Source organism: Penaeus japonicus, unplaced genomic scaffold (genome assembly GCF_977035675.1).
Source record: "Penaeus japonicus unplaced genomic scaffold, GWHDUDI00000001_assembly GWHDUDI00000038, whole genome shotgun sequence".
NCBI classification, from domain to species: Eukaryota; Metazoa; Arthropoda; class Malacostraca; order Decapoda; family Penaeidae; genus Penaeus; species Penaeus japonicus.
The window spans coordinates 11,833,352-11,849,546 of NW_028234440.1; the positions used below are offsets into that span (position 1 = coordinate 11,833,352).

General features: G+C 35.4%; 2 protein-coding genes across 2 annotated transcripts in view; both read left to right on the plus strand.

Annotated features, from left to right (window-relative positions):
- LOC122249718 (uncharacterized) overlaps window positions 1–10,112 on the plus strand; it is a 12,358-nt gene extending 2,246 nt beyond the window's left edge. The window contains exons 2-3 of the mRNA XM_043010828.2: window positions 2,514–2,696; window positions 6,575–10,112. Coding sequence (XP_042866762.1) covers window positions 2,514–2,696; window positions 6,575–6,786 — 395 coding nt within the window. The 3' untranslated portion in view covers window positions 6,787–10,112. The remainder of the gene's footprint in view (window positions 1–2,513; window positions 2,697–6,574) is intronic.
- A 2,486-nt stretch (window positions 10,113–12,598) lies between these two features.
- Window positions 12,599–13,144, plus strand: LOC147467090 (uncharacterized). The gene has a single exon (XM_086532938.1). It carries the CDS (start codon window positions 12,734–12,736, stop codon window positions 13,001–13,003), a length of 270 nt encoding a protein of 89 aa, XP_086389064.1. The 5' UTR covers window positions 12,599–12,733; the 3' UTR covers window positions 13,004–13,144.
- Window positions 13,145–16,195: the final 3,051 nt, after the last annotated feature.

The window sequence follows — 16,195 nt, forward strand, 5'->3', positions numbered from 1 at the left end:
TCGTACCATTTGTCTAGAAAATAATAGAAAATACATCTTCAGATGCCCAGTCCAGGCTGAACATCTTAACCCTCTCTGGACGGGTGGTACACTACGGTACCGTGCATTCAAGGCCCGTTTGCTGGGTGACGCCATACGCCATCGTTTATTTAACTGATTTAGGCTCATGCGTTCGAGAGCCCTGGCATTGTAACATGCAAGGCTGGAATGCCCCCGTCGTGACTGGGTTAAGATGTGGCCTGCCTTGGGTTAAGATATAAGCTAAGTAGGTGTCAGAAGGCAAATGAATGTGGCTGGATCAGTAATATGAACCCTTGTATATTCTAGTGCAATAGTGCAAGGGTGAAACCTGTATGTTTTGGTGTTACTTTGAACTTATTGTACGGCAGTATCAATGATAAGACATGTATAGCCAAAATTATTTGGACACATATAGTACATGGTAAACACAAAATGTAATAAGTAGATCATTTGTCTTCTTTGACATGTGGTTATAGATGCAAATTGAAAATAACATAATAAAAAGTGAATATACATAGGGATGATTGTAGTCATGTGACTGCCAAGGCCTGCACTCTTCACCACTCTGGCGCATGTTGCAAAAGAAGATGAACAAGTCTCATAGAGCCTAATACTAGAATATCATTGATAAAGAAATAACAAGTGATCATTAACACTCATACCTAGTTTAGATTTTACAATGATATGATTATTATTCTCAATAGTCTTGACATTGTTTGTTCTATTGCTTTGATGTCCTCGCTTATCAAGTGGTTCTATAGTATTAATTGAATGATGTCCTGTTCTCTTGGCTTTTGACATCATGTTGTACGTGCTGGAAAGTAACGTTTCTTTCTTTGCACAATTTTTATTCTTGTTATTATTTGCTTTTATTAAGTATTTATTATTTATGTATTTATATGTTTATATTTTGACTTGCAAAACACTCTTACGTGTTGATAAATGGTAGATTTATACATAAATCTATTTTGTGTATAGTGGGTTTATCTACCATGTTTATATTTTAATTTTCTTCTCTTCCTCCTCCTCCATTTCCCCCACCTCCTAATCCTCTTTCTCCTGTAAACAGTACTGGCACCCATTATAACTAGCCATTGTAGTCACCAGTTGTGACTAGAAGAACAGACAGTTCTCTGCTGCAGCACTTTATTGGGGTGACCCGATATATTGTACTTGTGTCCAGCCAGTAAGGCTGGAATTCAGAGCTTTACCTATCTGTTCTGATCTCTCCCTCTGCCTCGATTACCCTTGGTTTGTGTGCTGACACAGGGCATCAGGGCTAGCAAATGCAGCTGCTGCCAGGTCCAGGTGTGGCTGGAGGTAGAAGGGGAAGGAAGCAGGAGATCAGAGGTCATGAGGGAATACTTAATTCATAACATTGATCTAGTATGATAAATCTCATAACAATCAGTTGCTTATATTGCCAAGCCCTGATTGATATAAATTAAGATGTATTATATTAACCCATTCCTGCCGGCACTGTTCTGTCTTTGCATGGCTGCAATGCCGGGGCTCTTGAATGCATAGGCCTAAATCAATTATAAGATTGATGCCGCATACTGGCACCCGGCGCTATGCATATTACATAATCGCCGTCTGTGGCCGGCGGTATCGGGTTAATACCATATTGTGGAGCAGGCATTCCCTCATGACCTGAGATTTCCTGTTTTCCAATTCTGCTTTCTGCTCATAGTTAGTGCCTGGGTCCTGGCTGCAGCTGTGTTTGTTAGCCCAGATGCCCAAGGGTGGAGAAAGTTATTCAAAGTTGGCTGTGTCACTATGCAAACCATATGGTGACACAAGTAATTGAGGCAGATATCAGAGAAAGGAGGAAGACAGAAGAGAGCAGAACAGCAGAGTACGCAGCTCTGATTTCTAGCCTCACAAGCTGGAGGCAAGTGTATTATCAGGCAACCCCAATAAATTGCTGCAGCAGAAAAAAGTCTGTGTTTTTCCCCCCGTGTTACAACGAATGCAAGCGCTGGTTACAATAGGTAGCATAAATGACTGTTTACACATTCTTCTTCTTCTCCTTCTCTTTCTCTTTCTCTTTCTCTTTCTCCTTCTTTTTCTTCTCCTTCTCCTATTCCTACTCCTACTTCCTCTCTTTCTCCTCCTTCTCCTTCTTCTCCTTCTCCTTCTCCTTCTCCTTCTCCCTCTTCTCCTTCTCCTTCTATTTCTCCTTCTCCATATCCTTCTCCATCTCCTCCTTCTCCTTCTACAAAACATTAGCTGTTGGTATTCCATGAAAAGTAATGTGGGGAACATTACTATTTAGAAATATTGGTGTTGTACTTGTGCAACATCATGCATATAACTGATTGCACTCTTAGTAAGTAAGATTTGAATTAAAATTTTCACTTAAGATAATGTTTTGATTTGACAGTCATAGTCAGAATTACAGATTTCTGATTGATATTGTAAGTTAGTTAGTTGCTCCTCTCTCATGGGAATAAAAAGAATATAATATTGTCAAATAATTATCTTTCCAGCTGGGGCAATAAAATGCTACCAGTGCTCGACTGACGAGGACCCAGAAGGGAGAGATCTGTGTGGCGCTTATGAGTACTTTGATGAGGAGGCCCACATTCCCGTCGACTGCTTCCAGGAGGAGTCCGTGACCCCAGGAACATTCTGCGTCAAGATCACTAAGCAATCGCCCCGCATGTTTATCTGTGAGTGCATATTTAGTTTAAGACTCTTTTGATACATTGAGTTGTTATTTATTTATTTATTTATTTGTTTATTTATTTATTTTTTATAATTTAAAATTCTGTAGGAGTATGAAAATGGAGAGCAAGAGATGAAATATGACTTTTATTCAGACTCACATTCTTCTGTTTGAATATCATTATTGTTCATGTTATTACCTGGTTATGTTTTGTTATGACTATTATTAAAATTATCCTTGATATTATTATTACTGTTATTATTGCTATTATTATTATTGTTAGTATTATCATTATTGTTATTATTGATATTGTTATGGTTATTTTTATTACTTTTACGAGGATAAAAAATTATTAGTGATAGTAATGACAATGAAAATAGTTATTATGATTTAAAAACTAGAAGAGCTAGAAGAGGAGGTAACTCGTACCATGCCCAGTGTCTAATAGTGCCAATAGGGCTGCCTTATACTTTGGCACTCACAGTCATAAACACAGGTTTCCTTCCTCTTCCCTATCTCTTCATGGTATCATCATTGTAGATGGTTATATGTTTCGTATTTATTCATGACAGTAGACAAATAAGAAAAAATAAATTTGCTTTTTGTCGTCCCATAAAACAGCAATACTTCTATCACAGTGAGCATAAAGAAAATGATGAACTGATATGGACCCTCCTCTACAATTTCAGTCAACTGCAGCATTGATAGAGCCTGTCATACGGCACTTATAAGTCTCTAAACACAATAAAACACACAAAAATTAAAACCACAAAAGTGACTCTGTTTTTACAATGAGTGACTAAAAGAGAGTGGGAAAAGTCAAATGAAATGTATGAAGCAGCCTCGCTCCTGGAGACCTGGGAAGCGAATCTATTCCCCCATCAGCAATGGGTTGTTATTATTGTTACTGTTATTGTTACTGGTTATATTAACCCTCTCTGGACGGGTGGTACACTACAGTACCGCTCATTCAAGGGCCCGTTTGCCGGGTGGCACCATATGGTGTCAGTCATTTTATTGATTTAGGCCTAAGCATTCGAGAGCCCCGGCATTGTAACATGCAAGGCTGGAATGCCCCCGTCGTGACTGGGTTAATATAATCCTTATCATTATCATCAACCCTATTATGACAGTGCGTCACACCCTTGTGACACGGCTAAATGCATGATGACGGGGCGACACACCAGTGTGACGTTCCTGATGCAATATTGCATAGGCCCGACGTAGGGGGTTTCCACTTATTGCTGGGCCTGTCGGGATTGGGTTAACATTGTTATTATTATTATAATTAGTACTTATATGTTCTGGTTGGGTGTTATTATTAACCCATTGGCCATTGGTTTTAACCCTCACTGGACGGGTGGTACAGTACTGTACCGCTCATTCAAAAGCCCAGTGGCCGGGCGGCACAGTATTGTGCCAGCCATTTAATTGATTTAGGCCTAAGCGCTCGAAAGCCCCGGCATTGTGACATTCAAGGCTGGAATGCCCCTGTCGTGAGTGGGTTAATAAGATATGAATACAGTCATGTTGTTTGGCACGGCGTTTATGACCAATGCTGCCTTGACAGCAAATCATGCCATCTGCTATCAATGGGTTAATGTTATTGTTATTATCATTATTATTGTTCTTCATTATCATTATCATTAACATTGTTATTAACCAATACCGCCGGCCGCCGGCCACAGACGGCAATTGTGCAAAGTGCATAGCGCCGGGTGCCGGCATGCAGCGTCAATCATATAATTGATTTAGGCCTATGCGTTCGAGAACCCCGGCATTGCAGCCATGCACAGCCGGAACCGCGCCGGCGTGAATGGGTTAATTATTAACAATTCTATATTATCATTATCATTAGTAGTGTTAACAATGTGTTGACAGCCACAGTTTGATCCAGACTTTGGCTGTCAATGGGTGCTTCACAGTTTGGGTTTTAGATTATGTTTGCCAAGAAGCAAATATCTTTATTTTTTAGCACTTTCGTGAATAGATACTGTGGAAACATGGATGCATATCATACAATTGAAATCACTGAACAAGCAATGTAAAACAATGTATACAGCAACTCGAAAGCAGTGAGTGATAGTTTGGCCCACATGGTGATTTAAGTGACCTTTTGGTATCAGGTTACTACTGCTATCATGCTTATTACATTAACCCATTGTGGACGGGGGATAGATTCGCTTGCCCAGTTTCCAGGATGGGTTTTATTTCAGAGCAAGGCAACATAATTTGAATCTTGTCACTTATTATAAAACTAGAGCCAATTTTGTGTTTTATTTTTTGTGCGTTTTATTGTGTTTAGAGACTTATATATGCCATATGACAGGCTCTATCAAGGCTACAGTTGACTAAAATTGTAGTATATGATCTATATCAGCTCATTATTTTCTTTGTACTAAGTATGATAGAAGTATTGCTGTCTTATGGGAGGGCAAAAAGCAACTTTATTTTTTTGTATTTTTGTGCTGTCATGAACGAATACGAAACATATAACCACCTACAATGAAGATAACTTGAAGAGGTAGGCAAGAGGAAGGAAACCTGTGCTTATGACTATGAGTGCCACAGTAAAAGGCATCTCTATTGACACAGGAGCACATTTTAGACACTGGTATGGTTTGAGTCAACTTCCTTGTCTCGGCGGTACTTTAGAGCAATAGGTCGTCAACTTGCTGTGTGCCATCGTTCTCTAAAGATAGTGCTTGCTAGAGACCGTGGATGGGTGCCATTCAAGGCTCTCTCTCTTACTGGTGCTAGAAGAAAGTGGTGCCATCTAGGTTTTGGAAGTTAGTTTTGTTCAATATTACGGTAATTATAGTAATTATGACTGCAATTGCCATCATCACTCACTCCTTACTCATAGCACAATAAAATAGCACAATGATCCAAAATTCCTGAACGTCATGTATGTCATGACATCCGTCATCAAGCCAAAGCTCTTGCAACATGTATGTCATGACACCCGTCTGCAATGGGTTAACCCATTGCAGACGGAGATAAATTTGCTTGCCCAGCCTCCAGGATAGGTTTTATTTTAGAGAGAGACCGCTTGAAGCAATATAATTTGAAGCATCCCACTCTCTTTCAGTCATTCATTGTAAGACTAGAGCGGTTTTTGTGTTTTATTTTTTTGTGTTTTTTATTGAGTTTAGAGACTTATATGTGCCGTATGACAGGCTCTATCAGTGCTGCAGTTGACTAAAATTGTAGTATGTTATCCATATTAGCTCATTATTTTCTTTATACTCAATGTGATAGAAGTATTGCTGTTTTATGGGAGGACAAAATGCAACTTTATTTTTTCGTATTTTTGTGCTGTCATGAACGAATACGAAACATATAACCACCTACAATAAAGATAACAAGAAGAGGTAGGGAAGAGGAATGAAACCTGTGCTTGGGACTGTGAGTGCCACAGTGAAAGACATCCATATTGGCACAGGAGCATATTTTAGACACTGGGTATGGATTGAGTCACCTTCCTCTTCTCGTTCTGCCTGCACATCCTTCATTGGCGGTACTTTTGAGCAAGAGTTCATCAACTTAGTGTGTGCCATCGCTCTATAGAAACAGTGCATGCTAGAGACCGTGGATGGGTGCCATTCAAGGCTCTCTCACCTGCTGGTGCTAGAAAAAAGTGGTGCCATCTAGGTTTTGGACGTTAAGCTTGCACGATATTACGGTAATTATAGTAATTAGGACTGCAGTAGCCATCATCACTCATTCCTTTTTCATAGCAAAATAAAATAGCACAGTGATCCAAAATCCCCGAACGTCGTGTACGTCATGACGCCCGTCGTCAGGCCAAAGCTCCTACGTCATGTATGTCATGACACCCGTACGCAGTGGGTTAATATCTAACTCTCATTTTCTTCGTAGGGGATGGCCGATGGCGTACTGTCATCCGCCGCTGTTCCTCAGTCACAGAGACTGGTGTGACAAACGTCTGCAACTGGGGTGTGGATTTGAATGGCGTCTACTGGGAGGAATGCTATTGCACCTCAGATGGATGCAATGGTTCATCAACGTTAACTGTCAGCTTCTCTCTGGTCGCTGCTGCTCTTGTTGCTTCTGTTTGGTTGAAGCTGTAAGAGGAGGATGAACAGGAATTAATGGAGAATGACAAAGGGTATATGTGAAAGGACTGTGTAAAATTATTTTTTTACTTTTGTGTTTTTTTGTACACATGGATAATATGTAAGATTGTGATCATGTCTTAACCCAATCATGGTGAGGTGGATATCTGCCTAGTTCTGCTACTGCTACCAACATAGCGAGTGTGCAGAGCATCCAGCCAGAAATTCCCTGAAGCGTAAGGCTGCACTGAGCGATCAGAGGGATTTTCACCCACCCTTTTCCAAGAGGTGACAGAAAGAGGTTTTGTATTTACGTAACTATGTACAATATGTATATACAGCAAAACTTCCAATGACGTGATATGACATTGTTTGTTGTGAATTGGTTAAATGAATTTCTGTCCATTTTGATAAAGGTTATAGGGTGATACTAAGAGTGGAGAGTGTAATAGAAATATCATTTCGTATTTAATTGTTGGAGGAATAATTAAGGTTTCTCAGAGTTTTGAAATAGTATACTCTCTACCTCTCAGAACCTACACAATTATTAATGAAATCACAAGGGAAAACATATGGTAGTTAAAGAGATTATCATTATGTATAATGGGTTTCGAGGATATATATTTCATGTTATTCAGAACTCACAAGATAAGTAGCAACTCAAAAGGTTGCTATTGTAAAATAGTATTTTGCTGAAACTATAATCTCTTGTGGAAATGTTCTTTACAAGCATATTACTGAATGAATTAGTATTGAACCAGTATTATTTCTCTCTTTGCTGAAAGTGTAAATTTGAAGATACTAAACTTTGTGCTCATAATTTTAGCCTATCATTTGTGCCGATCTGGGGCTGTTACCATGAATCAGCCAATCCTTACTTGAATTGTATGGAGGTCAGGCATTAGACAGCAGAGGCTGATTGATGTAAGGAAAAGCATGCAGTCAGGCAGGGGTGGCGATGCCAGAGTCATCGTCCCTGCAGAGGTTCTGCCTTAGCCTTAGAACGGGGTAATCGAGAGGATAATTGTCAAGAGAGAGATTAGTTACATTAGAGTTCATATGACCTGAGTTTCTTTATTTTGCAAATTTTAATTGAAATTGATTGAAATCATTGTTTTCTGTATGAGTTTTAGAGATTTTTCTGGACACTTCATTTTAAAAAATCTGTTAGACAAACCCTGACAGACCAGAAAAGACATCTATTTTTATGTAACTATTTCAGGGTATGTCTTTGAAAATGATTTTATACTGAAATATCTATATTGAATACTGTTTTAAAATATGTGTGTTCGTACATTTTTTGTTAGCCAAATCATATATATAATAGTCATAAATGCCACATTTTCTGATTGTAATATGTAGCTCATGCCCAATGGAGCAGTAATTGTGTGTACTTTATATGCATTAACACAAAATAGTATCTATTTTCATAAGACCTAAATAGCAATTTGCACAAGTAGTAATACTTTAGTTCACTTCTTAAGAAACAATAAGAACATCAGAATGTTAAAAGCTTTTTCATATATATAAGGTTTGAGATCATTAATTTTTGCTCCTCTTGAGTCCAGTGTTTTGAGTTATCCCAAAGGGGTATCAGCATCACTTGAGAAGAAAAGAAATTGACAGGGCTATGACAAACTCATTTGCTTTGACGCAAAACATTTTGATTTTTTTTATCTTCATTATAATACCTTGGCAACTACCCAATTTTTTATCTTACTTTTAGTTATTGAGTATCCATAAACAGGACCTTTTTCACAAAGAAACATAATTAAATGGCTACAATGTTGCCTGTTACATAGGACACATACACTACAGTAAAAAGGAATCAAAGAAGGGACTGAAACACATACAGGAGTTTCAACATAGACCTCTGCTAAAACCACTCATTTTGGCCCATGTCAACTCCTACCTCATCAGACACTCCCCGTAAGGGTATTCATGAAGAATCTGATAGTTTTGTGAATTTAACTTTTAGGACAAATATAGTGATTGTTATGCAGACATCTGTTCAGAGGAAAATAAAAAGTATTTACTTGCATAGATTGATAGCCATTTTTGTTAATGGGTGGCTGATATGATTTATGAAATGCTGTGTTAACTGAAAGAGAGATCATTTTATAATTTCTTCAAGAGAAAAACAAAAGAATTAAGTGTTCTTCCACAGAGGGGATATGGCTGTGATGTTGACTTTATGAAAAACATCTTCAGTTCGCTAAGTGACCAAAGGGGTAATCTCTTTCTCTTAAGTTTTTCTTCTTAACCTGTATGTATACAAGTTTCTCAAATGTGCTTCTATGGATAGTATCACTGTAACACATTTTCAGTTTACAATATTTTTCAAGCTGAATGTTTAATGTCAAATATGGTTGATGTTTGAAAATGTGCCAAATTTTAAGGCAGTTTGTGATGATGCATATTATGGTATCCATGTGTGTGATTTTTAAATTAACATTTAAATGCTTTTCCAAGAATAGTAAATTCAAAGAAAAGTTGTTATGCTGATGCTTTCCTAGAACGGGTATATTCTGAAAGGTTTTGATATGTGAATTATTGTTGATATATAATTTTGGATCTTCTTTGGATTTTGTCACAATTTCTTTTATTTTGGTTGGCTTAGAAAGGAAGCAAGAATTATATTGTTAAGTATATTTGATAAATTCCTGCATATATCTGGAATTGATGAGACTGTTTAACTGGATATCTAGAACTTGGAGTGAGCCAGCTTCAGATTGTACTGAAAATAAGTAAACTATATGAAAATTTATGTCACAGCCAGTGCCAGTGAGGCATGTTAGTAAATCTAGGATAGATCCATGATCTTGTTTATGCACAAAAGAGAAATTTGATTATGGTCTCCACCTCTTGGTGTGGGCAACTCAGTAACTGTTTCTTTGGTTTACATTCTTATCTAACTTTTGGTTCAAAATATGATTAACAGGTAGGGAGATTATGATAGAGATTACTAACAGTATCTCTTTTAAGTTATCCTTTGTATATTGTAGGTTTTTCTTTGGTAGTTTATTAATGAATTTGAAATGCACATTCCAGAGTAAATAGCCAAAGAGCGTAGGAATTTAATGGTAATATTTCACTGTCTTTATGTTAGCTCAGTGTACTTATTTGACTGGAGAATATTCAACAAAATTATACTGTTATTTGTTAATGAATATTACAGCATAGATATATATTCTCTGTAACACCTACAGATAATATCACTTTATTTAAATCTCGAGACTGTAATCCGTCCATATTGTAAAGGATTCCATCCATACTTTAGATATAGTGTTTTTAAAAGTGTTGTTTACGATAAGTATTTTTACAATAAATTAATATCATTCTCAAGATATTTTATTTATTCTGTTCTTTAATCGTGTCTTGTTTTATAGAGATTTGAGAAAACATTCTTCAATAAGGCCCTTACAACAGCATATGTTCATGCAAGTTATATGGTATGTGCAGATGCATTGCAGAATCTCACTAATTCCTTATAAAAAGGTGTTTTCAAAGATGAAATAAAGCAACCACAGTTATAAAGGAAATACTAAATCATAAACCATTTTGAATCAGACTGATTATATTCACCTGTTAAGTGTGCTTTCTCTTCTTTTTCTTTCCCTTTACTAGTTGCCATAGTAACGATGCAAGTATCGTCTAATTATAGGAGCAATGAGTAGGATATTGACCTACAGCTTTAGTCATAACAGACAAGGCTTTACTAAGGCTAAAATCCCACCGTTTGGTTGTTCAGTTGAAGATTTACCAAATAATGTTTTTTTTTTATATGTTGCCCCTGCAATTAAGTGCAAGATTAGAGCCTTTGTCTATATTTGTCATGATGAAGTACGAGATGTAGCAATTGAGATTGTGAGGTTATTATGACGGGACGGTAGAGTCAAACCTGATGCAACTGTATTGCAAAACAAGGCAAGGTATGAAGATTCCAGACTCGATGGTCATTGTTTAAACTCTACGGGGTCAGTTGACGATCTCACTAGCTAATCATTTTGTCATCAAGAGTTGGCAGGAATACTTTTAGTTGCAGAATTCTTAATGGAAAAGTGAAGGCATTTATTCATATTCTGTTTTAGATAAAGTGTTCTCCAAGCCCCGAACACACAGTGAAGTTAATACAAATGTTAGAAAAAATATCAATACCTGCAATGTCCTGCATATCGCGTAAAAGGGCAGAGCCATGTGATGTGCATAATAGAAACCCAAAGTATGATCCTTGTCAGGTCTTGAAACATGCAATGTGAGCGATACAAAGTGTCAAGTAAACACTTGTATAGTATAATTCAGTGTGCTATTTCATATACCCATTCAGGCCACTTAGCACGAGGCAAAGAACTATTTGACTATTTTATCTCATATGTTGTATAAGAAGATGTAATACTGCCATATCCTACATTTGATATTATATAATGTTGCGGCCATTATATGAAATGTATCAATGCGCTTCTACGTCTGTGCACTTAAACGGGCTGGTAAATAAGAGGTCATTGAATGTGATACCGACATCAGGAGAGATTCTAGGTTACATCCGGCTCTATGCATAGAATCCAAATTCTCAGTACCAGCAAATTAATTGCCATTATTGAATAAGACCCCCGAGCGAAAAGCAATTACAGAGGCAAGACATTGGTGAGTTTCTTGGTAGAAGGTAGAGTTCTGATATACCTAGAGACCTAGAAAAATGAGTTTATTTTATCTATGAACTGTGTCCGCAAGTGCATAAGTGTTTATACTCGAGATACATGTTCAGTTGTCGCAAATGTTATCCTTATCATTACATCATGTATTACATATAAAGCTGTTACAATTGTTTTCCCTCTCTTTTGTGACAAAATTAGCAACTGTGTAGTTAGTGTGACCTGAGTTCCCTGACAATACCTATAAACCCTTTTATTCTCAAAAGCTAAGAGTCCGTCGCACAATATATCAGCAGAAGGGATGGGGGAACCGCCGAACTGTTTACGAAGGATCATCTCATTCAAGAACTTCAGTTAGACAAGACGGATTTACTACAACGCTGTCGACTGATAAAGCCTCCATCAGTCAGGCTTTGGTACCATTTCTTACATCACTATTTACGAGTGCTCACCTGGATTGCAACTGCCTTCGTCTAAGGTCGTGTCTTCGTGATCCCGTTCCTGCTTTTTACTTTAGATATTATCATTCGTCCGTGTGGGAGCTCCTGTAGAGGATCCCAAACATAACTACCCCCTGTGGTAAGAGGACGGGGCGACAGGGACGAGTGACTCTCACACGAGATTCTCAATAAAGATGGTTTTGCCTAGAGAATGTTATTTTATAGTCAATCAAATTAAGATTTTGATTCTAGGTAGACTTAAATACTATAGAATGGAAAAAGGTACATGATATGACTATCAGATCAGTCACGTAAATAGTGCATATCAACCCAGAGACTTCCTTATATTTCCGAATTATTTTTCTTAGTATTGAATAAAAATATTCTTGCAAGAACAGGAGACGATATGGTTTCATGATATTTATATTGTTTTCTCTAGACGTAGGCTGATAGCATGAAGTAATGGTGGTTGAGTGGACAATCTTACTCTCGATAGAGAGTAAGAGGAAGAAAGGTCAGAGCGATAGAATGGTAGCGTTTCCGTATATCAAATGAAATATGAAATAAAATGAAGATGAAAGAAGAGATCCGAAGGGATAAGAGTTGACCTATTGCACAACGGATTCCAATAGAGCGGCGAGCGATTTCGAAATCATGCTGAAGGGAATAAGAGTTGACCTATTACGCAACGGGATCAAACAGCGGAAGTCTCTTATACTAAAGCTGAAATATGTACCAATTAGGTAGTAAAGCAATAAAGAAATATATTAGATATCTATTTATTCACTGAGCATCTCTTCTGAGAGTAAGACCTACATTCCTGGAGCGCCACTCGTCCCTGTCCTCCTCGTCCTCTCCTTCGTCGTGGGAATGGACACTCACCTGCCAAAGGAAATAGTCATGCACGTTGGGGATCCTCTGGCGGAGTTCCATCACGGACGAACGCCAAGACCGCCAGTAAGGAGCAGGAATGGGACCCCGAAGACACGACTCCAGACGAAGGCAGTCGCGAGTCATCAGCAGAATGTACCGATCCAGCAGGTGACCAGTCGTAAGCAGAGACGTAAGAGATGGCACAGTCGACTGTCTGACGGAGGCTCTGCCAGTGTCCACGGCGTTGTAGTAAACCCTTTCGACTAATTGGAGCTCCTGGCTGATATGATCCCTCGCCATCTTGGCCACTGTCACCTTCTGGAAACTCTTCGCCAGAAGCTGGGCAACCTCAGCGGGAGCTTGTGTTACCTCCTCGTCAAACACAGTGAAGTTACTACTCGACAAAGATCCCTCGTCCATTTTGGTGATGCTTAATGAACCAGTTACAATCAGCACTGATACTCGTACTATGAGCTGCAACAGTTATGTACGAGGAGTCAGGTCACTTTCAAGTCTTTTACAGCCCAATAGCAATCGCGCAGGTCACGTCGTTTACTTAATTGATTGTTGATGGTTAATGGATGGCTGAAGGTCAAACACATAATATATATATATATATATATATATATATGTATATATATATATATATATATATATATATATATATATATATATATATATATATATAAACATATATACACATAGATATATACAAATATATACATACATACATATACATATATATAATATATATATAAAAATACATATATATATACATATATATATATAAAAATTTATATATATATATATATATATATATATATATATAAATATATATATATATATACATATATATACACATATACATATCTATCTATCTATCTATCTATCTATCTATATATATATATATATATATATATATATATATATATATATATATATATATATTGGTATTGATACATGTTATATACAGATTGGTACATTGATAGATATATATACACATATGAATATATATATGTATATATATACTATATATATATATATATATATATATATATATATATATATATATATATATATATATATATATATATATATTATATATATATGTATTGATACATGTTATATACAGATTGGTACATTGATAGATAAATATACACACACAAATATATATATGTATATATATACTATATATATGTATATCATATACTATATATATGTATATCATATACTATATATATGTATATATATATATATATATATAATATATATATGTATATATATATATATATATATATAATATATATAAATATATATATATATATATATATATATATATATATATATATATATATATATATATATATATATATATTGGTATTGCTACATGTTATATACAGATTGGTACATTGATAGATAAATATACACACACAAATATATATATGTATATATATACTATATATATGTATATCATATACTATATATATATATATATATATATATATATATATATATATATAATATATATATATATATATATATATATATATATATATATACTAAATATATATGTATATATATACTATATATATATATATATATATATATACATATATATACATATATATATATATATATATATATATATATATATATATATATATATATATATATATATATATATATATATATATATATATAGTATATAATATACATATATATATATATATATATATATAATATATATATGTATATTATATACTATATATATATATATATATATATATATATATATATATATATATATATATATATATATATATATTCACAGATGTATAAATAAATGTAGACAGACATATAGAGAAGAAAATATGCAAATGAACAAATGCGTGATTACATGTATATATGCATGTGTGTGAATTTATATATACGAATCATGTCGTAATAACATTGAATTACAAAACACTTTATTATCCTGATCATGTGGCGATAAAAGATTATTTAGATCCATTGATTCGAAGCTTGTGACGTCATAGGTAGCTTTTCATATATATATATATATATATATATATATATATATATATATATATATATATATATATATTATTTTTTTTTTATAGAGTATATATATATATATACTGTATATATATATATTTTTTTTTTCATATATCTATTCAAATCTATAATTATCAATATATTCATTTATATAATTTCCGAGTAATAGGAACACATTTCCACAAAAGAGGAGTATTCCGATAAAGATAAGTACGTTGGCTCCTGAAAATCAAAATTCGTAATTCCAACAGGTGAGTCTAATAACATGGCCCAGGAATTTCCAGGCCAAGATAACAGAGCCGAACCAAGAAACAAGATAAGAAAGATTTCACTTGGATTTTCGACAAAAAAATCTCTTGATACGCATGTTTTTAGTTGATCGTCTCTCTCTTTCATTTATCGGTGTTATGTACCTGATAATGGGATAAAAAAAAATCAGGTGTTGGAATTTCACTGTTCTGTTTTAATTCACTGTTTCTTATCGTTATTGTTGCCATTATAGCATTTGTTGATATCCTTGTTATTGCTATCAATGCTATTATTATTACTAATGTTTTTTTATTGTTTTTTCTTATTGTTTTCGTTATTATTGTAATCATCAGCGTTACTGTCATCACCATTATTAATATTTTTGTTATGATAATCATCAGTCAGTTGACCTTTCGCCACTTTTCATCTCACCATAAAGGAGCAATGATGGAATTAAAGCTGACACACGCACGCATACACATGTTGAAAAGTGTTGCATGTCAGTGATGCTTGTCCCTTCTTGCATTCCGCTCTTATTACTCGGTTTGCTTATTGCCATGACCCGTTCGATATTATCCCGTATTGCCCTTCTTATTTATTTATTTTTCCAACTACTTTATTTCTCCGTCCAGCTCAGTTGAGTCAATTTTCTCAAAGCTCTTCTGCTTTTTTTTCGATGTTCTCCCATCCATGATCTCTCGTTACCCCATTGTTTCCCCTCAGAATTCTGTGACCTTCAAAAATAGGTCACCTGACTCGCCGTGAACCTGCTCATACTCTCTCTAGCACCCACACTCGGACAAACACACACGTACACACACAAACACGCACGCACACACACACACACACACACACACACACACACACACACACACACACACACACACACACACACACACACACACACACACACACACACACACACACACACACACACACAACCTTTATTTATATTTATAAACCTTTTCATTTCGACATCTTTCTGATGTTGACATAAAAAAAATTAGTTACGAATGAAATAACCTTATTTTCATAGTCCTGTTTCCTAGCAGTCCCACCATGTGACTTTCTCTTTCCATAGAAAAAAAAAGATAAAAATCATTGGAAGTTCTAAAAGCAAAATCTTCAAGGGAAGTTGATGTCTCCTCATGCTAC

Excerpts from the sequence above, each read along its gene's own strand:
- LOC147467090 (XM_086532938.1), top strand. The coding sequence starts at position 12,734 with ATGGACACTCACCTGCCAAAGGAAATAGTCATGCACGTTGGGGATCCT.